This window comes from Cetorhinus maximus, chromosome 3 (assembly GCF_964194155.1).
Source record: "Cetorhinus maximus chromosome 3, sCetMax3.hap1.1, whole genome shotgun sequence".
In the NCBI taxonomy this organism is placed as follows: domain Eukaryota; kingdom Metazoa; phylum Chordata; class Chondrichthyes; order Lamniformes; family Cetorhinidae; genus Cetorhinus; species Cetorhinus maximus.
This window is the reverse complement of record NC_135881.1, coordinates 186,654,200-186,679,648: the sequence shown is the minus strand read 5'-3', so window position 1 is coordinate 186,679,648 and position 25,449 is coordinate 186,654,200. Positions and strand designations below refer to the sequence as shown.

Genomic DNA, 25,449 nt, shown 5'->3' with positions numbered 1-25,449 from the left:
TTGCCAACATTGCTAATGGTTTTCTTTGCTTGAATATTGTCCCTGTCTTTCAAAACCATCATTATTGGCCCTTTCCCCAAAAGCACAACTTCAAATTTCTCTTTGCCATCAACAACCTCCCTAAATCTAGCCTCTGTTTTCTTCCTAAGGCACTCCAATGTAAATCTGCCTTCCACCTTGGTGTTCCTGCTTTCTTCCCTAAGTCTCTGCACCTTGTACTCTGTTCTGTCCTGCCTAAACCTCCTTCCATATAAATGTTCTTGCCATATTCATCACCACCCCTTCAACCATGTGGCCTCTCTATTTCCTTTGAATCAATCACAATCGAGACCTTGTAGTCCACAGCACTCTCAATTCCTTGCAAACTCTTCCTGCATGAGGAATTAAAAGCAATTCCCTAAGTCACTTGCAACAGCACTTTTGAACTGTCTATTTTTTGGCTCTCCGTTCATCACAATATTCTAGATATTGACCTCAGTCATATTCTTACCTCCACCTTTGCCCATGTAAAACCCTTACACTTTCTCACCCTGATTATTTTCCCAGGCACACTCGAGTACAAAGGATGAAAAATTGAAAGTATATGTCCACACTTGTTTAGCCATTTATTGTAGGATCACGTCAAGAATCGTCAGGCCCTGGTCTTCACTACCAAACAGCTCACTATTCCAGGAACACAGACATAACCCCTCTCCCTTGTCCCCTCCGTGTTTAACTCTGACACTAAGTGTGAGGAGATCGTGAAAGAAAAAGTTGCATTTCTGTAGTGCCATTCACATCCTCTGGATACCCCAAAGTACTTTCTAGCCAATGAAAAACTTTTGAAGTATAGTCACTCTTGTAATGTAGAAAATCGCATACTATTGTATCACCTGGTCGGCTGCCTCTGACACACCTCTCTCTTTTCTGAGCCCCTTAAGCTAAAGTTAAAGTTACCTCCCCACACTGCTAGCCCTAGCTCTGAACTCCTACCTGTGTTTAGTTTTTCTCCTGTCTCCCCACATCCCCTCTGAGCTCAACTTGATCATCTGACCCATCTGCTCTTGGCTGTCTTCCCACTAAACTGTCGACTTCCCAACTGTCATACCTGTCCCCCATTCTAACTGGAATATTTAAAGATTCCCTCTCCTCCAGTCACAGATTCCTTCCTTTCAGATCTTGTGTAATTTCATCTATTCCCAAAACTCTGTCCTTGAATACAACTGCTCCATCTCAAACCTCCCAATTCTCTCAAGTCCTTGAAAGTGATATTGTCTCTCCAATCCATGTCTTTCCCGCTGTTCCATATTTAAACCTCTCCAATCGGGTTTCCACCCTGCCACAGCATTGAATTAGCTCTAAACATAGTCACAAATAATGTTCTCTGTAACTGTGACTGTGATGCACTATTGCTTATCGTCACTCTCAACCATTCTTTGGCCATTAACACAGTTGAATACACCATCTTCCTCCAATGTCTTTCCTTTGTTGTCTGACTGGGTGGGACTGCCCTTAGCTGATTTCACTTTTCCCATCCAGTCGTAGCCACAGAATCTCCCGTAATGGCTTTTCTTGTCCTCGCATGGTTATCTATGCAGTCCCCTAGGGTCTGTCTTTGACCCCTTCATATTGTTTTTTTACATGTTCCCAGTGAAACAATGCTGGAAACTCACCCCCGTTATCCCCCCACCCCCAATGGCACTCCGGTTGCACCAGAGGAGGCAGCTCACCACCACTTCTCAAGGGCAATTAGGGATGGGCAATAAATGCTGGCCTTGCCAGTGATGAGATGACCCCAAGAACTTATAATAAAGAAAAATGTTGCTGGCCCTCAGCAACATTATCCAAAGGCACAATATCAGGTGTTGCATATATGCTGAAATCCAGCTGTACCTCACCATCACCGCTCTGCCCTTGACTGCTTCTTTGTTGTCCGGCTGCTTGTTTAACACCCAGTATTTAAAGGGTTGCAGTTTTGTCCAGCTGAACATTTGGGAAGATCCAAGCCACTGTCTTCAGCCCTTTGCTCCCACACCACTGATTTCCAACCTCCTTCCATGGCCTGTGTCTCAGATTAATCACAATTTCAACCCCATATCCTTTCCATCACAATGACAGTCCACTTGCACCTGCATAACATCACCCAGCTCTGCCCTGCCTCAACTCCTCTGCTGAAACCCTCATCTATACTTTTGTTAACTTCAGACTCAAGTATTCTTATAGTTTGCTACCCATGTTCCACCTTCTGTAAACCTGAGCACATTCAAAACTGATGACCATTTCCCAACCCTCACCAAGTCTCATTTCCCATCCCCCCCCCAACTCCCCCGGACCACCAACGGCCTGGTATTAAAATTCTTTGTGTTAAAATCTTTCCATGATCTCACCCTCCCTATTTCTGTAACCTTCTCCAGCTCTCAAGAGCTCTACATACCTCCAACTCTGGCCTCTTGTGCAACCCCCACCCACTCCCCCTTTGTCCCATCATTGGCAGCCTTTAAACGTTTAGGCCTGAAACTTGTGGAAAAAATCAGAGGGGAAAGAAACAAAGTTGATTGTCGGGTTGATGACCATTTATCAGAGCTGAAAAAGTGATATAACAGGTTTTGAGCAACTTCAAAGCCAGGGTAAGGGGAGAGGTAAGCCAGGACAGCTTGAGATTTCTTCAACCTGTGCTTTCTCTCTGATATGCACTTGCTTTTGAAGGAGACTGCACTTCTAAAAAATTTGGTTGCATCAGGTACAATGATCCTGGGCGAACTCCCAAGACATGAAGTTAATGTCAAACCCCCAAGTGAGTGTCCTTTTGTGCTTCCTTGGCTACCATGGGAGCTGTCCATTGAAGGTTCACTTTGGTAATTGAGTGTAGGCATTTTTGGTACATGACCAGCCCAACTTGGTTGTGACTGTCTCAATATGGTAAGCATTCTTGTTGGTTTCAGTGCAAGAGTTGGTGCAGACCACCGGGTGTGGGGGGGAGTGGTAATCATTGGAAAAAGGAAGGTTGGCAGTTGTAACAGCAATGGTCTCCTCTTGCTGAAGATGTGTGCTGAGAAACAGCTCTTAATTACCAATAGTTTCCCTCCTGCTGAATCACAACAAGATGTCATGCAGCATGTAGCGAGAGAACCAATGGGTTGCAGGGGAAATGCTTACCTGAGCTTGCCCTCACCAATTTGCCTGCTACAGATGCATCTGTCCATGACAGTATTGATAGGAGTATTGTGTGACAGTACCACTGTACCAAATGGGGTCGATTGAGATCAGCTGTAGCAGCTCAAAACTGGACATCTAAGATGCTGTGGATCACCAACAATAGCAGAAGTATATTCCACAATAATCTATAACCTCACAGCCTGGTATATCGCTCCATCTACTATTACCTTCAAGCCAGGGGATGAACTCTGGTACAATGACCATAAGACATAGGAGCAGAAATTAGGTCATTCGGACCATCGAGTCTGCTCCGCCATTCAATCATGGATGATAAGTTTCTCAACCCCATTCTCCCACCTTCTCCCCGTAACCTCTGATCCCCTTACCAATCAAGCACCTATCTATCTCAGTCTCACAATGAGAAGTGTAGAAGAGCCTGCCAGCAGCAGCACCACATGTACCTAAAAAGAGATGCCAATCCGGTGAAGTTACAACACAGGACTACATGCACGCTAACTGCAGGAGCAACACGCTACTGAGCTAAGTGAACTCACAACCAATGGATCAGATCAAAGCTCTACAATCCTGCCACTTCCAATCAGAAAGGTGGTAGACATCCTCATCCTTAAGTATGATGGAACCCAACACTTGAGTGTAAAATACAAGGTTCAAATGTTTGCGATCATCTTCAGCCAGAAATGCTGAGTGAGATGGATCAGTCTTAGCCACCTCATCAGCCTTGTGATAGAAGGGATCATTGACAGTACTATTAAGCAGCACTTTCTCATCAATAACCTGCTCAGTTTTATTCTTGCCAGGATGATGCAGGTCCAGACTTCATTACAGCCTTGATACAAACATGGACAAAAGAACAGAATTCCAGATATTCACATCAGCATTTAACAAGTATGGCATCAAGGAGTAGTAGTAAAACTGACATCAATGGGAACCTAGGGGACAACTCTCCACTAGTTTTGAATCTTAACTGACAAAAAGGAAGACAGTTGTTGTTGGAATCCCATCATCTTGGCCCCAGGGCGTCGCTGCGGGAATTCCTCATGGAAGTGTCCTAAGCCCAGAATCATTCAATCTCTCCACCACTGCCACACTGTGGCTACAGTGCAGTGTGTACTATCTAAGATGCACAGCGATATCTTGAAGGCTTCTTCAGTTCCCAAACCCATGATTTCTTCTACCAAAGAGGACAAAGACAGCTTGCGTGTGGGAACACCGCCTCCAAGTCAGACACTATCATGACTTGAAAATATATCTCCAGCCCTTCATTGTTGCTGAGTCAAAATCCTGGAGCTCCCTAGTTGTATCACTGTGGACCGAAGACCTTCACTTCACAGGCTGCAACGGTTCAAGAAGGTGGCTCCACCACCACCACTGTCTCAAGGGTAACTAGGACCAGGCAATAAATGCTGGTCTTGCCAGGAACACCCACATCATGTGGATAATAGAAAAATTATGATCTGGAATGTACTGCTTGAAATTATAGTGGAAAATTATTCAAAAGTAACTTCCAAAAGGAAATTGGATATGTGCTTGGAAAAAGTAACATTCGTATGGTTATGGGGCAAGAATTGGGAACTGCCGTTAGCATACACTTGGAAACTGATGCCATTTTTAGATGCGTTTTTGTATCTTCAACCCTAGAGTATTTGCATCCCATTCTTCCTTTCACCCCCCCCCCCCCCATCAATGGTAGTAGATTTTTTAGCTGCCTTGAGATGGGAGGAGGGATGTGCAACTCTGAAATTCCTTCCTTTGGATCTACGAGTAAGTTCTTTCTCTTTCCCTGACTTTAAAACTCTTATCTTTCTGACCAAGGTTTTGGTTATCTCTCTTGTTATACATTAGCATTTGTTTCTTTACCCCTTTTAATTATTCCCCAACCTATTCAGATGTGAAATGACTTGTCTTTAAAGGTGCTATATAAATACAAGATATTGTATTACTGCGTCTACACTAAAGTTCCTTTTTTTAAAAAAAAATGCAAAAAATTATTTTCAGACTTTGCTGTATCCCTTCTGTAATCTGTTTGTTCTGCATTTGCTTTGTTTGTAAATAGGAAGCTATCAATTGGTGAAGGAGATTCTTGATGAAGATACAATTCAGGCCAATGTCATTAATGCAGATGGTGCCTCTCCATTAATGATTGCTGCCATGACAGGTCAGCTAGACCTTGTACAGCTTCTTAGTGAGAGGAATTCTGATATTGACAAGCAAGATGGTGTACATGGGTGGACAGCCTTAATGCAAGCTACTTACCATGGGTACATAAAACAAGCTATTTCATTTTTAATATTTTTTTTTATTTTCATATTTGTCAATGTTTTGCCTGGGGAAGTATAGGGCACCGTAATTCAATTTTGTATTAATCAACCTTGAGCAAGGAGCCAGGAAGTTACCCTTTTAACAAAATTTGAGTGTAGGGAACAAGTGTATGCTTTTGGTTCTGCATTAATTAATTGGCCAGCTAAAAGGATTTTGCTTTTCTGGCATAAATCCAAAATTAAGATTGCACTGTTTCAACTCTATCTTTTTGTTATTCAGTACTATACTACTTCAGTGCTCAGTGTATTTATGCATGAGCTTCTCATGTAGAGTTTGCGATCACGGATTCAAAGATGTACCTTCAACTTTTCCAGTGTAAAATCACAAGTTGGCTCATTTGAATACAGAGAAGAAAAGATATTCATTCACTTGTTTCAATATATTTTCGATATTAGCAGAGTGACAGTAAATTGCAATACATTTTGTGCAATTGTTTTTTTTACAAGGAGTAAAGATGTTGTGAAGTACTTGTTGAATCAAGGAGCTGATGTCAACCTCCGTGCCAAAAATGGAGTAACTGCATTTGATCTCGTAATGCTGCTAAATGATCCAGGTAATTTGAACGAAGACCTAGGTGATTGCTATAAATTGTGCAACATTCTTTAAGCTAGTAAGCAAACAAGATGTGGCTGTTACAACCACGTGAGGAGGGGTCGAATGGCCCCCTTCTTTGTCCTCGCCTGATTGGACTGCAACAGAGTTTTTTGTTTGAAAAGGATATACTTTCCAATTCAGTGAGTACTACATGCTATGATCGTAAAATAACTTATGGGACAGGTTTTCTTGAGTTTTAACAAAGAAAGAGGTTAGCTTTATTATGCTTAAACCAATCTATGTAAAAATTAATATATGCATTGACTTTCACATACATTTACGCACTCAAAGGTCTCTATATCTCTCATCTCTCTCACTCTCACACACACACACACACACACACACACACACATGGAACGATAGGTTCGCCAAATTTATAGTTCATAAAAAAAGAAAGAGTATGCAGTTTAGTTCGGTGACTTGGCTAGCTTCAGGCTGAATTCGATGGCCTTGATGCTTCCAATTTAAAGATGTAGATGACTGAGTAAGTTGTTCTTTGGGAACCGAGTTGTGTTCGGTTCGATTCTTTTAAGAAATCTCTCTTTGCAGCATCCCTGGATGTTCGTAGTCAGCAAACAGGGTTCAATGCTTACTGGGCAGGTTGGAGAAAAAAAGGGAGGCAGGACCCCACTTGGGTCTTCTCCCTAAGCTGCTTGTCCTCATTCTACAAAGAAATCATATGCTTAAAACGTACAAAGGGTTGGCTTGTCATGTGGCTTTCCTGCTCCAACTTCCAGGGGTAATTAAAAAAAAAAAGTCTGTGTATTCCTAAGGTGACTTGATTAGCTTGCGTCAGGAAGCTACCTTAGCCAGGGTCCCATTGTCCAAGCAATTAGTCTTAATAGCCCATCTCCAACAGTTGAATATCTCAGGCAATTGCCATAGATGCCTTGCTAATGGGACAGAAGGTGAAGTCCTTCACATTCATTGTTGAAGTCATTGTTTTTGAATTTTGCAGGCAGACTGATAACACTCCAATAAATTGGAACGTGTTGGACATCTAGTAATGCAAATTGGGGTTAGATATCTTGGGCTGAGAGTTTATATCACTTTATTCTGTTTTAAAAGTTCAATTCAGGTTCCTAGCCAGTGGATTAAAAATAATTATTTGGGCATAAAGCACATCTCCATAACACTAACATTTAATCACTTCTCCATATTTTCAATTTTGAATCAATTTTTACTATTAGTCAGACAATTACCATTATCTACAACAACAACCGTTGTGTGACTAATAGTAAAAAATATTCAAAATCAAAAATGGAGAAGTGATTCAGCATTAGCCGTATGTGATCTATTTTGTTATAACTGGCTTACCATTAGAAATGCAAAGCACTGATACTAAGTGAGAGAGAGAAAGGAGGGTAACACAGTGGGAGGTGATTGAAAAGCATGGCTTTTAAAAAAAAAACTTTCAGAAAGCCTTATGAGATGTGGCAAAGCAGAGAGCCATGGCTTTGGGACCCTCCAGCTGGTTATAGTGTTATTACTGGTGCTTCATTGGGTGAAACCAGCCATTTTACCAGTTTCAACCTGTCTTTCAATTGCAATTTAGATCTCCAAAGAAACAGCTGTTTCATTTTTAAGTTACTTAACATCAGTTGGTACATATGATTAATTAAATATCCAGACACTGTAGGTAAAGGGTTAAAATGCACAAGTTGATTAACTTGTCTTTCTCTATCAGGTGCTAATGTTTTAGCTGTAAACGTTCACTTGAACCGTTGCAGTCAGTTCAGAGAAGTCCTTTTGTAGCGCTGACGAGGATAAGCCAGGAGATATCCAAGGAAACCAACAGGGTGGAGAGAATAGGTAATAGTCACATCAATCCACCACTTTTACAAGAACATCAAATTGATTGAATAGTCGAGCAACAAATAGTCTGCCGACTAAGTGCTGTAAAGGAATCTGACCATCATACGCTATGAATTTCCCCTCACGTGAGGGATAGCCCTGTTGTTCGACGAGGGTGATAAAGGTCACGCTACCAAAGCGGTAGATGGAGTTAAGATAAAGATCAACCATGACTGAATTGAGTAGCAGAATAGACTCAAGGGAATGAGTGGCTACTCTTCCTGTAATCTTCTGTTCCTTCCAATGTTACTATTATTTGGGTGTTCGAGATGTGAACTTTATCTTCGCTGAAGCTTATATACACCAGGACCCTAAGGTATCTGGGTATTGCAAAATGAATCCATAATTAGAGCACGTGGATCTTTGTATCCTATTTACCTTTTAGATTTGTTCTTTAAGCTCTCAGCGTCCCAATTACCATGCCTCACTAGATCATTGCTCAAGATGGTAGATGAAGTACAATAGATTTGCATGTGAGTCTTCCAACAATGCAGCACCATCTGTATAGAGAAAGATTGCAATGCTTTCAAAAAATGCCTGAACAGGCATTCCCCTACTTTGCCATATGATTTAATTCAGCACATATTGGATATTGTGATTGGGAGGTCACAGTCAATAAGATTGCCTTACTGCTGTTTCAAGAGCGATGTGTTCAATAGGTGTCCCTTCTACATGTACACTTATCTTGGGGGTGGTCTCTATTTTCCAAATAAGATCAAGTATTTGGCTGTGCGTTCACATAGCATGAGAGCCAAAAAAGTATAAGAGACAATTGGTCAAAGATCTTATGAAAACCGCTGAAAGCAGTGTAAATGTGCAGAAATCCAGTTTAGTTTGATGAGGTAGAGGTGTTGTTGGGAGTGTTGAGGATGAGGGGTGTGGTCTAATTTATTTTTGATGATGTGGAGATTAATAAAAGCCTTCAAAAAGTTTGGACTTGAAGTGATGAGCCTTAACGCACTGCTTGATTTTTCATATAGCCTTCCTTTCACACATCTAATTAGTCACCAAGGCACTTTCCTTCCCACCACAATAATCCCTATTGCTTGCCCTACTCCTCCTTCCTGTTGATGTCAAAACCCTAGATCATGCCTTCATTGGTCAATTAAGTTGCAGGCAACCAACAAAAAATCTTGGAGTCATGTGGTTTGTTAGAACATTATCACTTCACCTGAAAATCCAAGTTCAGATTTAATGTAGACTAATTGCATTCAAGTAATTCTTCTTAATTTTCAAATTTGTCAATCTTGGTTCTAAATGACTGGTTAAATGTGCAAAAGCAAACTATTTTCTGCTATGGCAAAAATGTTTTACTCTCCATTAGATACAGAACTTGTGCGGCTTCTGGCGTCCGTTTGCATGCAAGTAGATAAAGAGAAGAGCAAACCAAAATCCAAGACGATGCCTCGCTCAAAAAGTAAAATGTCTTTAAACATTCCTGTACCTCCAGAAGACAAAGGGGGATTAAAGGTATAATAATTGTTTGAACCATGCAAGTTTTTTTGCAGTGTTATTGTTTTGTGAGTTTTAAAAAGAAACTCTCCTTTAACTTAGCTCACCCTTGTTTTATTGACTAGCCAAGGAGAATGATGGTCTTTTCTTGCTTTGCAGATACTAATGATCTTCTGTGACATCGAATTGATTATGTATTCTTCATGCTAGCTTTCATATCATCTCCTATGGTGTTACTTTTATTATAGAAAATGAACTTACCATAAGTACATTATACTGTGTAACACACTATTCTGCTAAGGTGGAATTCTGTTTACTTTGGTCTGACCCAATGTGGTCACATCCTAATAGTGAACTGTCAACTTGCGATGTTGGTGATTAATTAATGTTTCTTAAGGGGGGTTTGTAGATTGGCAGCTGCCTATAAATCACTTGGACAGGTCAAATTTACAAGCTCAGAGGAAGCAAATGACAATGAACAGCTTTATCTTTCTCTAATAGTTCTTAAAGACTTTTCTGATAAGGATCTTAACTACCCAGTTATGATTTCATTCATATCCAGCAAAAGCAAAGAAGCCATTGAGGTAGCTAGATAATTTTATACAAAAAAAAATCAACTTTTGAACAATATCTGAAGTAACTTGATAGGCAATCACTAATTGTATACAAGAGGTTGTTTCGTTGTACACAATTTGTTAATATAGCTATGTGTTTATGTTTAGGTTGGACTTGTCCCACTTTCATAGTCACTCTTGTCATTCTTCAGGAATATTAAAGGAAGATGTGCATTTATAAAGCTCCTTTCATGACTTTAGGATGTCCCAAAGCACTTTAAAGCCAATGAACTACTTTTGATGTGTAGTCACTGTTGTAATACAGGAAACGTGGCTGTCAATTTATGCCCACAAACTTCCACAACCAGCAATAATAGTGGCCAGATAATCTGTTTTTATTTTGTGATTTACACTTCCTTTTAGGTTTAACCCCAAAGGATACACACTGCCTTTTTTTTTAACACAATTGAACCACCTTGCCACTTGCTCCCCATCCCTGACCAGCTATATTGGATAAAAGAATATTGTAGCCACAGGGTTCCAGGTTGCCCCTGCCACTGCACCCCCCCCACCCTCCCCAACCATCTTGTTACATATATGGATGGGTGACTTGTATAACTGGTATGTAAAAGGAACAACTTTTATCTGTCTGCAGTGGGTGAGGAACACAGTTTGGTTCTTGAAAGATGGGTTTTATCATTTTCCTCAAACTTTTTTCCAATCTGTTCAGCTGCCATATGCACACTTCCACTAAATCCAGGGCATCACACCTTAGTGTGCATCTGAAAAATATCGTATCACTTGGTCAAAAAAATCACATTACCTGAAGTGGCTACCATCCAAGTTAATCATTTACTAAATGGAAGCAATGAAAACCGGTTCCATCTAGTAGACAGATTGAAAAGCTTCTAACCAACAGCAGCCAAACATCATCCAAACAGCATCCAGTAATCTGCAACCAGCAACTGCACCAAAACAAACCAGTCAAATTGCTCAAATAATTCAAAATTGTCAGCTGCCATTTTCCTTCTCTCACAGCTGAGTTTATCCAACTAGCAATAACTTGCATAATATAATAAACACAGAATTTATCCCTTAAGCAAAAAGGAAGCCTGCTTTTTTGCCTCGAGTCCTGGAGCTTGAACTGAACATTTAATTAGGTGCAGAAGGTTTCTCTTATGCAAGTTGCAGTTCTATTGTGGATCCACTGCATTGCACCGTCCATATCACTTGGCAACCATGTAACAAAGGGTTAGTGAGTTTTAGCCATTAATGAATTCAGTTTACATTTGTGACAGATTCTTTTCCTGCTCCTGTGAAACTGGGATGAAGTGACTGTCAATGTTATGTCAAGCAAAAATGGGTTTAAATTGTTTAAGGTATGGAAATTCTGAACTAACGCTTTTTAGAATGTTTTTTGTCTATATTGTTAAGGGTATTTGTGTCTATACTTAGGCTAGATGGCTGTTTATAAGACAGTTTGCTTCCAAACCTAATATCCACTGAGCCCACTGTGAGCTATAAGGTTGGGGAGGGAGTGTAATGGGCCTTGTTAACAAAGTAAATAATGGCAAGCTTTATAGAGGGACAAGCGAGTAACCAAATACAGGGCTTTCACCTTAAGAATTTGGCATCATAAGTGGGAAATGCTCGTTCTGTATTGATATGCCAGTGGTTCCTCTGAAGCACACCCCATGATTCAAAGATTAATAATGACAAACTGGTAGATGCAGTCGCCCATCATTTACAAGGCTCTAATATAAAAGCTGTCTAAAATTATTGGTGTGGAGTTTCTACTAGGGATGCTGTGAGCAAACTACCCAAAATGTGGTAGATGCTGTGCCAGTTTTGCCAAGCTGAAGTGCCCACAAATTCAGCATAAGGCCAAATGTAAAACTTCTATGAATCGGTACAGGCAAGCATTTTTCTGATCGGTGACTGGAACACAACATCTGCAACAGCACAATTCAGTTGATTAATTTGATGCTTACTACTTAATTGACTGCTGGTTACTTGAAATTATGTTTTCTCTATTCTGTGCAGTCTTGGTGGAACAGAATGTCCAACAGATTCCGTAAACTAAAATTGACTAGGACACTCAGACATGGCTTTTCCACAAACCGGCTTGCCCCCTTTCTCAATGAACCGGAGGTAGGACTGGATATAACGATGAAAGCTAGCCTGAAGGATGACTGCAATCATTCAGCAGTAATCATGTCTACAGCCAGTACTGATTCGTCTTTGGCTTGGGCATCAAAAAGAAAGGACAGTGGTAAGGAAATGCATTTTTCAAAATAAATGTTTGTATGATGCCTGAAAAATAAATGATAAAGCTTGCAATTAGTAATTTCTGCTTTAATTCTACACTTAAAACCTGTCATAGTTAATTAAAATTTACAATAACAAGATAATAAAGCTGCTACAGGTTAAGTACATGTTCAGTAATGCTTGGGGTACCTGTTAATGCGAATCGTGTTGCTTTGTTTCTTATCCAAGTGTTGCATTCACAAATCCTTGCTCTTCCCATGCATATCTTTTTTAACTAGAGGGTATGAGTTATGCAGTGAGCTACTGGATGGTTAGTGAAGCAGGCAATATGATGGATATGTTTCTTGGGAAGAAGTTAATTGGCAATGTGTTGAGAAGGTGGGTAAATGGGGTGGATGGAAAAAAAAAATCTCTGACCTAAGTAGTACTGTTTCGTTTCTTTAAAAAAATTCATAGTTTCTTTTCCCACCTCACCCCAAGACCCTATAATCATTTTTGTTTTGGAATTGTTGCCCAAAATGCCTAAGTGAACATGAGAGCTAGATGCTGCAGTGAGTTTATGCAATATTACTTCACCTCTGAGACTTGGGTTTGAATCTCGCACAAACTAGTGGAATAATATCCCTACCTCCTAAGAAATAAGAGCAGGAATGGGCTATAGGTAGCCCATTGAGCCTGATCTGTCATTCAGTAAGATCATGGCTGATCTGATCTTGTCCTGGACTCCACTTTCCTGGCTGTTCCATGACCCTTGACTCCCCGATAGTTTAAAAGTCTATCTCGGCTTTGATTGCATTCAATGGTTCAGCTTCCTCAGCTCTCGGGTAGTGAATTCTAAAGATTCGCAACCCTCTGAGAAAAGAAATTCCTCCTCTTATCTTAAATGAGTGACTGCTTTTTATGAAGCTATATCCCTGGTTCTAGATTTCCCCCATGAGGGAATTTAAAGTCCAGTAAAATTAATGGTAATACAGTGCTTGAAGGCTGATAACTTGGCTGGCTTCAGGCTGAAGTCGGTGGTCCTTCTAGGTCATGTTGAGATGGTTTAAAGATGTAGACAGACAACTTATTTGTTCTTCTGAAGTTAACAGCTGCACGGTTGAGTTTTTAAAAAAGTCTACCACACAAAATAACCAGCACATGTACACCAAGCTTATTGTTTTGGAAATGGCAACTATAAGTAGTGTAACCGTTGGCAGTTCTTGTCCTGGTTTTGGAGACTCTGCCTCTTTGCAAGGACCTTCCTCGTCTGCGTGCAATTATTTTAAGAAACAACAAACGTGACCTACCCTGTTTAATCATCATAGTTTTCCAATCCTCTGTATCATGCTGTCAAACAGCCATTCCCTGTGGTCTTGCTAGATAATGACATGAATATAAATACTGTGACTGCTGCAGGTCAGAGGCTAGGAATTCTGTGACGAGTAGCTCCCCTCCTGACTTCCCAAAGCCTGTCCACCATCTACAAATCAGGAGTGTGATGGAATACTCCCCCCGCCACACACCCCTTTGCCTAGATTAGTGCAGCTCTCATAACACTCAAGAAGCTTGACGCCATCCAGGACAAAGCAGCCCGCTTGATTGGCACCACATCCACAAACATTCACTCCCCCCACCACCAACGCACAGTAGCAGCAGTGTGTGCCATCTACAAGATGCACTGCAGGAATTCACCAAGGCTCCTTCGACAGGACCTGTCAAACCCACTGCCATATAGAAGGACAAGGGCAGCAGATGGATGGGAACAAAACCATCTGGAAGTTTCCCCCTCCAAGTCACTCACCATCCTGACTTGGAAATGTATTGCCGTTCCTCCACTGTCGCTGGGTGAAAATCCTGGAACTCCCTTTCTTGCAGCACTGTGGGTGTACTTACACCGCATGGACTGTAGTGGTTCAAGAAGGCTGCTCACCACTGCTTCTTGATGGCAAGTGGGGCTGGTCCAGCCAGTGAAGCCCACGACCCATGAACGAATAAAAGAAAAAATACATTGTCAGCACTGGGCAAAGTGAACTGCTGCTGTGTTGTGTGTCCAGCACTTTTATATCATTTGAATTGGAGCACTATATAGCAGTTGAAATAATGAAATTAAAATGAGTGAAATGTTGAAAATTTTCTGGGGGCTAGATTTCCCATTAATATTTCTAATAATTATATTTTGGTATGCCTCTTTTTTGATTTGTACTAGGTCACCGGTTAAAGAATAAACGAAGTACCAGAGTTAATCAGCATCAGACATGACACAATTCAATGTTTTTTTTTGTCTTGTTGAATTCAGGGCTTGACAATACTGCTGCAGGAAAAGATGACATTCTTCTCACAACAATGGTAGGTTATGAATTTGTACATAGGGTGATCATTCTTTTCAGTACTTTTTACATTAGTAAAAATGAGGTTGAATTTTTCAACAATGATGTGGTTGCTTATCCTACTGCTGTATGTGCGTTATAAAAGTTAATATATAGAACTTACTAAAAGAAAATCACTGACAATTTTGGATGTTGCCATATTGTAACTGACAAGTAAATTATTTTTTAAAATTTTACAGTTTGCTTTGAGAATGACACTTCTGCAAATAGAATAACTTTGCAGTTTTTGTCCCTCTTCAATTGCTGTGCTCAATGCTGGCACTAGATGCCAAAACTCTTAATATTGTTGCCCAAGATGCTTCTTTGTCCCAACTTCAGAAGATTTCCCACAGTGCATTGTTGTAGGTGTCCATTCCACATTTTAGTCATTCTTGTGGATTTCCTGAATGAGATTACAAATTTGGTGTAGTGACTATGACACTGGATCTTAGGTTGAGACTCTCCAAAATCAGAGAAGGTCCTCTGTCTGTTTTTCCAAATTGAATTTACGTCCAGCTCTCTTCCTTTTTAAATTAAGAAATCCGTGAATGAACAAGGTCCATAAATAGTTGTCGAGGTAGGAGAGAGAAGGCTTGGTGAGTCAGGAACTAGTGATTGACACCAAGCCAAGGTTTCAAAGCTTGAAGCTTTTAAGGAACAGGATGACTGAGGGGATGTAAGAAGTTCTCCAGTTTTGAGCTACTGGGGGAAAAAATGAAGTAGTGTATGAGACTCTCATGGGTCTTGATTTTAACATGGTGAGATTGCAACAAAGTGGAAGACTGTTCTACTGCACAGTCAAGAATTGAGAAGGACCTGGAGAGAAAATTTGAGCAAGTGAAGTAATGCTGTGTTTTTTGGATCTTTAATGTGCACTGTTAGCTAAATGTAAAAATGCATACAATCTACTTCAGAGGGAGTTTTAAAGCTATAAAAGTGTTGGTTGTGCCTCTGTTGAAGACATCCCTCTGTTACAGTTGCGAAATGGTGCACCCTTCACTCGTCTTCCCAGTGACAAGTTAAAAGCAGTTATTCCTCCATTTTTGCCTCCATCAAACTTTGAGCTATGGAGCTCTGACAGGACACGAATGAACAAAGAAGGAAAATTGGAGCATACCGGGCTATCTATGCCTCGCCGGCATGCAAGACCCAACTTAAACAGCAGTGGAAATTCTGACATTGTAAGATTATTTTTATTATTTTATTAAGATCTAATACACATGCGTGCTGGGTTAAGCCTTTCAGTCGGTATTAATGGAGGTTGCTGCAAACTTGAGTATATAGGGACCTTAGCATGTGCGCTATTAGTACTGTTTTTTAAAATATTTTTCTAATGGAGCTAACCTAACTCTGAACAAATGACATTTGAGAGCAAGGAACTGGCTTCACGGGGACCATCAGTCTGTCAATCATTAAAACTTTCACTTAAAATATTTGCATGTAATTTACTGAATCCAGCACATGGAATAAAATGGTTGTTTAGCTAAAAATCGTGTGAAATGACTTATATCCCACTGGTGGGTTATTTTGAAACCTAAAATGACTAAGGTGGGAACAAATTCCAGCCACTAACTCCAATCAACTGGATCATGTTGAACTTTTGTTCTGTGGGCAAGTGTGAAAATATTTCCAAATTGCTATATCTTGGTTTATTGGTCTCCACTCAAGTTTCATTGTAAATCTTAATTTTTCCAGCTTTCAGTAGAAAAAACATTGTTTGAAGCCCAAGCATCAGATGTAGTAAACTGAATATTCAGTATGTCCCATGTGGTTTTATTTTCTTTTAACAGATTAACTTTAATTCACTTGCAACTTAATTGGTTTCAAATATTTTGGTAAGCAAATGAGTATTCCTCACTGGCCACACCAGATAAATACTTTCCTAAAGTGCCTACCAATAAGCAAAAGACCATTGTAAGTGCATGAGTTTTATTAAACTCGCACAAACTAGGTATCTTCTGTAGACATTGTGTACAGTTGATCAGCTGACTAAAATATTTCAGGACAGTCAAAAGGTGAGATATTTGTATTCATATAATTCAACTCTAGGCTAACAATTATGGTTGTGTGCTAGAAGGTAAATGCCTAATGTATTTGTTTCACATTCTTGGATTTTAACAAAAGTTTTAACCTATTAAAAATGAATTGGTTAATGCCTATGTTAAGAATAGCTGTGTTCAAACACTTTAAACATGTCAATAGCACTGACAGTAATTTCTAGCCCTCTATCTCTGTCAAAATTTGAAAATCGTTATCTACAGCATATCATTTCTGTTTTATTTCATTTAAGATACTTGAGCATCATAATTCATTTAAACATTTTGTGGAAGTTTGTCTTTTTACTTCTATATGATGGCCTTCTTAAAAGAGCTTTCCCCCAAAAATGGATTTTATTCTGATAGCATTGAATTTTAGAATACGTGAAAATGTGTACAGTAAATGTTACAAACATTTATGTTGACTTACCATTTACCATTTTTTTGTTTCAGACCTCTGTCAGCAGAATGGGGAGATCTGTTAAACTTCCTCCTATTACAAATCTTACCAGGAGCCCAGCTTCTCCTCCAAATTCAGGGCATTTCAATTATTCTCCTCATTCCTCTGGTGGATCTAATGGTGTGGTTGGCATAAGTAGACATTGCATCAGTGAATCACATAATCGTTCAGGTGAGAGGGATTTTCTTGTCAGCTTTTAAAAGCAATTTTTTGTGTACATCGAGTGCCTTCTAGTGGTCAGAGTGGATAGTCAATCTGTTGAGATTAAATTGGCTCTAGCAGTTTGAGTTCTGCAATCCATCTTTTTTTAAAAGATGAAGGTCATTTCAAGCCAATTTTTGTACTTGTCAGCAAGGGCAACATTTCAAACCTTTAGTGTAACACACTCCAGAAAAATCATGGAATCTTGCAGACAGAAAGAGACCATTTTCCACATTATCCAGGTGCTAACTTTTTGAAAGAACTGTCCATTTAATCTTACTTGCCTGACCTTAACCCATAGCCCTGCTACATATATATTTTTTAAAAAATGTCCTCATCTCACCTCTGGTTCCCTTGCCAATGATGTTGAACCTCCTTCCTCCACTTCTGATCCTCCTCCCAGTGGACACTTTGTCCTTACTCTCACTCAAATATCTGTTCAAAATTGAATGATGTTAACCTGTCCTTAACCTTCTCTGCTGTAAGACCAATCACAGCTTTTCTAGTCTCTATACTGGTACTCTGTACTTTGCCCATAACTGGGAAAAAATTAAAAAATAATTTACTTCAATGGATGGAGTTTTTACAATGTGCTCATTTTACTCTGTAAATATTTGGTGTTTGCAGTAGCTACGTTGGGGTGCGTTTCAAAAGTATACCTTTGAGCTTCCTTAGTAATACATTTATCTAGAACGTACATTGAACAGTAGTGACCATGTGTAATACATTGTGACATTTAAAAACAACTTAGTTAGAAAAATGCTGTTAACACAGTCGTGAAGCAGTTTAGGATTGTGTTTAAACGTACAACGACTAATTTGTGATTAGTGAATGAAACATTCCACTGTTAACCTCAAGCAGCTAATTATGACAACTTAAGTATTTGAACCATTAATCCATCAAATCATCCAATTCAATTTAAGCACTAAATTACTATTGTGTTATTTAAGCATCCTAATTTAAATTGAATAATTGATTTTAGTGCAAATAGTGACTATTATCAGAAGTAGTATGAAGTTTAAAGGCCACAAAAACGTGTGTGTGTGTCTGTGTGTGTGTCTGTGTGTGTGTCTGTGTGTGTGTGTGTGTGTGTGTGTTGTGTGTGTGTGTGTGTGTTGTGTGTGTGTGTTGTGTGTGTGTGTTGTGTGTGTGTGTTGTGTGTGTGTGTTTTGTGTGTGTGTGTGTGTAGTTTAACAGAATAAGCCTCCATGTAATGATATTGGAGAGAGATACAGACCCTTAATTCAATTTGAGAATTAGGGTTGGTCATCCACTATGAATGGACAAAATTGTAAATGAAGATTGATTTTTTTTTTTTGCCCAGGTGACTTGCCTCTTCCTGAACAATGTAAAGAGAAGATAGTTATCCTTTAGTTTTCTGCAGTTGTCAGTTTTTGTAAACAGTTTCTGAGATATCCAACCAACTCATTGGGTTCAATGCATTAAAACATATAAAGAAAGGCATGATAAATTGTGATGATCTCATTAGAGCAATGAAAATTACAGAAGTGGTTAAAGTTATTAAAGGATGGGGCAGGGTAGATATAATTACACAGTTTCTAGTGGCTGAGTGGCCTTAAATATAAAGGTTATTGTAAGCGATTTAGAATAGAGGACAACTGAAGCTTTGTTCCACAATTTGCTAGCCAGGGCATATGATTCCAAGTGCAGCTGGTTTTAAATTTCCAACTTCTCCCAGGATTTGTAGGCTAAATTTCCTCTGATGATGAACCTTCTTAAATGAGCAGAATTGAAGGTTTTGAGCAATATTAGTGGAATAATATGTCTGTTCTAAGTATAGATCCCAAGGATGGAGCCAGTTCCTAAGGGACTTGGATGCCCATGATTGATCAAAACAGGTGAACACCTTTTGTGTGTCTACATTTAGGGCCCAAGCGCCCAAGCCAGCATTTAAGTCGAGGTTGGGGAGGGTTTTCTTTTTAAAGATTAAAATCTCGGCCTTGCCAAAAAATTGCCTCAGAGGTTTGGATGAAGAAAACTTCAGTAACTTCAGGAAGTTACCAATCAGAGCTTGGATCTGTTACCTATATTTTCAGATGAGATCGGTAGTCTATTTTTCTTGATGTTGATGGAAATATATTTTACTTGTTATGTTCATAAATTAAACCTTCTAACTAGATGGTCCGAATGATAGCTATAATAGAAGCAGCAAAACTGCAGAGTTGATGTCTGGATAGTGCAGGTGTGATACAGTTAACTGGGAGTTTGAGTTGCGCTGACAGAATGCACTTTTAATATCCATGTTGTAGTCTGGAGCTATGGATGGTGATGGTAGATGCTCCAACATTCTTTTCATCACATGGCTGACCAGGAATCTCTCCTGCTCTTACCCCCTTGATGCCTGGATACTTGAATGAATAAAGCACCTGGAGTGGGTGGAATTGGATGTACTTCAGGGTCGGCTGGCAAAACCATAGGTTCAAACAATTTAGGGATTTCTTACTTAAGTGGATTCTCAGAGATTGCAGAATGACAAATATCAGGTACTTATTTTTAAAAGAATCTTTGGGAAAGGGTGAAGCATAGACCAGTTATGCTTCTGTTGATACAAGTTGAGTATCCTTTACCCGTAAATCCAAAAACCGAACCCATCCAAAAATCGCACTTTTTTGAACCTCATCGTTCTTTAGTGTGAAAGTCTAGTTGTTTGCACTGTTTACATTGTGATATTTTTTAATGGTGGATGTGTCAGAAAGAAACTTATTACACTACCCTGTATTTATTATTCAATCTTGCATCTTACTTTAGCCATTTTATTTACTTTAGAGTATAGCTAGCTTAAGCTATTGTAATGTACATTTATATATGATATCTGAAAACTGAAATTATCTGAAATGCAGTCAGCCCCGAGGGTTTTGGATAAAGGATACTATTGTTAGGACAGCTGTAAGTTGACAATAGCCTTTTCAGCCAGGGGAGCATGAGTAAAATGGGCAACTGACTTCCAGTTATTGCCATTCTTGGGCTGCTGGAACTTATGAAAATAGGCCAATGACTGCTCAGTTAAGTTTTTTTTTCCACTACCTGCCTTCAGTGGCTTTCTGCACAGCATGGCTGAGATTTGGTTTTAGTTGGGACACCCCTGTAACCTTCTACTCAATGACTCCTTCTTAGCAGCAATTTAGGAATTTAATCAGAAAAATATGTATTTGTTTATTTTCTTTTAATTTGCAGGAGGAAGTTCAGATAGTGTTTTGTCACAAATTGCAGCCCAAAGGCGGAAAGCAGCGGGTTTACCTGAATTAAAAACAAACCGGTCTGAGATTCTGCCTCATCCAACTTCTGTTGAAGCTAGCCTTCCTGAACTGGCAGCCTCGCCAACTGTGAGTAACTGCATTGCACAGGTAACTTGTTCTAGTCCTGGTTTAAAAATCAGTCTTGGGGAATTGTGAAGATGACAATTTGAATGGTGCAACATTTGGTCTTATGTGCCGTAACAATAATGGCCATATTCTTAAAATGACGCTTGTAGCTTTGTTCTTCTCAGCATCCAGATTATTACAGAATCAGAAATTTGGTTCAACAGTTTCTGCTTTAGTAACTGTTAGACAGTGGAATGGCCATGGAGTTGCAGTAATATATATTTACCTCCTTTGGCAAGAAAAAAGAATGTAATCTACATTGAAAGGTCACTTTATTTCCTCTTTGAAAAGGGCTATGCTAGCCACACTATTTTTATGCCAATTGGCAAAAGGTGAAGCATACAAATTCACAAGTGCTCCTTGCCCTTCAGCTTTGCAAATTAAAAATGCATTGAGCTGTGAATTATTTACTGAGTTTTGATGTGTATCATTGTGATGTCCTTGCCTGAGGAAGTAGAGAGGTATTTTCCAGAGTTTTCCTACTCTTGTATCAGATCTGTTTGTTTTATTTTCTTCTTTGACTCTTCACAGCAGATTACATGGCTTGGAGGATGGGGAAGGAATTGTCTAGTGATCTTGCTCTTGGCATCAGAATGTGGGACATGCTTGACGGTCCAATTGGTCTGTCATTTTCTTATGTTCATATTCTACAGCATTGATAAATGTAGGCTGCTTGACACAACAGGACAGTAGAATATTTGTGCACTTGCACATGCAAACTGTTGTCATTCCATAATTACCCAAGTGTAAAATTGTATAAATTATTTCTTTTGGTAATATAGAAATGTGGGAAGCAGCGTCCATCATCTGGTACATCGTCGAATTCAAAAAGCACCTCTCCTACTCTGACTCCATCACCGTCCCCCACCCCTAAAAGTCCCCAAGGAGAATCATCGCTGTCCTTATCTTCACATCAGCAGTCTAAGAGCAGTGGTGGGTCCAGCAGTGGAACCCTCACAGATGAAGGTATGTCATGTGTGCAAGGAGGGAATTTTTCCCCTACTTCCTTCCAGCAGGAGGATTTGGCAGAGATAACAGATTTCTGGGCTAAAACGTGGTACAAATCTTAATGATACACACTTAACACTATAATTACAATTTATAAATCAACTGTTGACAGTTATGAAAGGTAGTACTTCTAAAGAACTAATTTAATACCCATGACAATGAAAGATTAATGTACCTTTTTAAAGTGATGTAATAGCATTTTTGCAGGTACTGATCTGCTCAATCACACCCTTGTGCACCACCCCCCGCCACCTTGCTGTCCTTATCCCATTAAGTCCATTGCTCTCTCTTGCCCTAGTTATTGCTCCTGGTATGGACTCCAACCCTACTTCCTTAGTCCAAGGGACACAGACTTGAACATTAACATTTGACAACTGGTTTAGCCATTCATTGCTTGACCCAGCTGGACCAAGTACAGCACTATCTTGATCTGCTTTCCTCTTTTAGAACTGATCACTATTCTAGGATCATCCTGGAATATGAAGATAACCCTGGCTTAGATAAGAACATAAGAAATAACAGCAGGAGTAGGCCATTTGGCATTTCGAGCCTGCTCTGCTAAATAACAAGATCATGGCTGGCTGACTGTGGTCTTACCTCCATCTTTATTATCTGCCCCCTGTAACCCTTGACTGACTTGTAGATCAAAAATCTGTTAAGTTCAGCCTCGCATATATTAAATGACCTAGCCTCCAAAGATTCTTCTCTGAAAGAAGAAATTCCTCACCTCCGTCTTAAATGGATGACCCCTTATTTTGAAACTGTTTCCCCACCCCCCCACCCACCACCCCCATTTATTTTAGATGCCCTCACCAGTTGAAACATCCTCTCAGCATCTACCTTGTTGAGCCTCCTCAGAATCTCATCTTTCAATAAGATCACCTCTCATTCTTCTAAACTCCAATTAGTTTAGGGCCAACCTGCTTTTTACAAAAGATAGCCCCTTCACCCTTGGAATCATCCAATGACCCTTCTCTGAACTGTTTTCAATGCAAATAAATCCTCAAGTAAGGAAACCAAAACTATTCACAGTAGCCTAGGTGTGGTCTCACCAATACTCTGTACAGTTATTACAAGAATTCCCTACTTCTGTGCTCCATCACCCTTGCAATAAGTCAGAATCCAGCTTCTTGGCCTCAAACTAAATGTTACGATCACTTGAATTTGAATTCTTCTGCTTGTTTGCAGTGGTAACAGCCCATCAAACAGCCAGAGTGCATTAAAATCATACTTACCACATCCTATGAAGGTATGATTTTGGATGCCATTAAATATAGTCCTTGTGTTTTCTTTATTGGGTGCTGAAATCTGTGTGAAAAATGTTGTATCTTATTTAGGGCTTGTCTTTTATGTGAATCCAAATAGGGTTCGCAACAAGCTCCTCCTTAGACATTACTGGGTTCATGACCAAATCCCAACATACTTTAAATCATACTTACTTATTTGGACTAATATCAGCTGATATCACAGGTATGATTTATTATTTTTCTCTCCAGATGAATTATCCAGTATTCTAAAAAGGTTGTCACTGGAAAAATATCAACCTATATTTGAGGAACAAGAGGTAATACCAATATTGTTTAATTTTCTTCAGAAATGACATGCTGCATATCTTTTAAAGTCTTGTAGAATTTTAACTCGTGAAACTTTCCTGGTATACTTAAACACTCCATTCTGCAAGAAGGAAATAAAAGAGGAAATACATTTATCTCCATTATATAAAACATTTTATTTTGTGAGATCAACTGTGACATGGGCTGTATTCCTTTCCAAAGTGCATAAACTAGAAACTTTACTTTCTACTTCATTTGTATCCTGTATATAATTTCAACTGCTATTTCTTAAAACATTTTCCTTGTTAAACTATGTAAATAACTTCTTTACACAAGTAGACTGGGATCAGTGCTGGAAAGATTGAAGAAAAGCTCAAGGACATTTTGGTTGTGGTGCTTACAATTTATCATCAGTTTTCGTTTTATTACCTAAGTAGATTTAATTTCTATATTTTTGTTTTTTGAACCCCATCAAGCTTTCCTCAACTATTATTATTATCATCAACAGAAAATCTTTGGCTTTTTTCCTTCCTTAAATTTCCTTGGATCACAGGCCACTCCCTAGCTCAGATGCAGCAGGAATGCAGCCAACTCTCGAAACGTCTGCCAATGCTGGTTTTGAGCTTGTCAGTAAGGTACTCACTCTTGCACTACTTTTTTTTCTTAAAAATATTTCCAAAACTTCTTTTGTTTCCTTAATTTTTCAATGGAATTTTAGTGAACAGGACAAATAGACCCTTTGAATGTTGGTCATGGTCCTGCTTCCAATTGTTTAATCGTATTTTGCTTGGTCTCAGTTTTATGTGCTCCTTTTAATTTCAACCTCTAGAGGGAGTCTTTTTAAACTATTCTGATAATTGTGATTCTCTGTCAGTTCTGACTCTTGCAGCCGTGTTTTTGCACATTTCTGTGTATAGTCCACTGGACTAATGGAGTATAATATCCTATTTCTGTATTTTCTCTCTCTTGTCTTTCTGCAGTCTTCCACTTTAATTCTCTCTCTAGCTGTGAAAATAACCCGATGGTAAGTAATTCATCCTTGGACAGAATGTCTATCCAGTCTGTTCTTGTGACTGTTTCATTTAGTACGTATTTACAGAATTGGTTATGATGAACCCATTTTCTCTTTTCTCTTAAGCAATCTAAAATTGAAAGCAGAAAGACACAATTACTGATGACTGTTAAAAGGCCTGGTATAACTGTCTCTAATTTGATATTCAAAACTATCATTGAGGCCAGCCACAAGGTTGACTGACTGCAGTAAATGAAATTGTCACACTGCTGCAATAGGGGTGCTATTATGTTGTTGTAATAAATTAGAGGGAGCTTTGTTTACAGCTAATGCTACCACTGAGAACTTTGCAAGTGATTAATCATTCAATTCTCTAGAACTAACATCCTTCACCCTGTTGAAACAAATAGAGCAATTATATCCATACTGCACTTCAAGCCAGTATAGTAATCGGTGTCTCTATGAAACCAGATCTATTCACTGCACCCTACAATGTTGTACCTTACTGGTTGTTGTTCCAGTATTCGGTGTAAAGAAAATTCAACAAAAATATGTAATTTTCAAAGTCTGGTGATAAGGTCAGCTATTGTTTTTCTAATTTATTTAGAGGTGTATTGTTATATTTAGAGGTGCCCTTTTTTTGTAGGCTGTTGGTTAACTGATGAAGGATTTCCACAGTGGTCTGTGTTTGTAGGTGAATGACCTTGCAGTGCAATTCCTGTGGAATTACCTTCTGTATTTTATAATATGTATAACTATTTGAAAATAGCTTTGTTCTATTTATTGCAATGCCTGAAGTGAATTAGCAAGGGAAACACTGCTTAAAAATGAACTCCTCTTTACAACAGTTCTTGTTGTACAACAACTTCTTGTTCTCATATGGCCATCCTAATTATATGCAGTACCAGATAAGAGGAACCCTGCTACCTGAACTACCATTTAATTGTTCAGAGCATTTATTTGATGCTGATGCCCAAATTGAATCTTCAAAAAAAGAGCCTTGCTGTATGTTCTGTGTTTTTTTTCAAATCTTTCTTCAGTACTTTATTGAATGTCCATACGGTGTATCCAAATTGTTCCTCTAACTCTAGAATTTGTTATTGCTGTCATCTGTTTATGTTTTAGCAAGTGTAGAGCTTGCAGGCATTTACTGTTGTAGATGCCTATGAGCAGTACCACTCTGGTTTCCTTATTTAAGGAAAGATGTAAATGCATTAGAAGCAGTTCAAAGAAGGCTGACTAGGCTCATAC

General features: G+C 39.2%; 1 protein-coding gene across 5 annotated transcripts in view; it reads left to right on the top strand.

Moving 5' to 3' along the window:
• Positions 1 to 25,449, top strand: part of anks6 (ankyrin repeat and sterile alpha motif domain containing 6) — a 39,900-nt gene that overhangs the window by 4,437 nt on the left and 10,014 nt on the right. For 2 of the 5 annotated variants that reach the window (XM_078539411.1, XM_078539412.1), the window contains exons 3-12: positions 5,210 to 5,414; positions 5,922 to 6,028; positions 9,248 to 9,393; positions 11,973 to 12,201; positions 14,476 to 14,525; positions 15,523 to 15,726; positions 17,035 to 17,212; positions 20,438 to 20,607; positions 21,408 to 21,591; positions 23,130 to 23,197. In XM_078539411.1, the coding sequence (XP_078395537.1) occupies positions 5,210 to 5,414; positions 5,922 to 6,028; positions 9,248 to 9,393; positions 11,973 to 12,201; positions 14,476 to 14,525; positions 15,523 to 15,726; positions 17,035 to 17,212; positions 20,438 to 20,607; positions 21,408 to 21,591; positions 23,130 to 23,197 (1,541 nt within the window). Of the gene's footprint in view, positions 1 to 5,209; positions 5,415 to 5,921; positions 6,029 to 9,247; positions 9,394 to 11,972; positions 12,202 to 14,475; positions 14,526 to 15,522; positions 15,727 to 17,034; positions 17,213 to 20,437; positions 20,608 to 21,407; positions 21,592 to 23,129; positions 23,822 to 24,166; positions 24,211 to 24,844; positions 24,876 to 25,449 lie in introns of those variants that run through there. The other 3 variants (XM_078539413.1, XR_013576247.1, XR_013576248.1) reach the window with 3 other exon arrangements.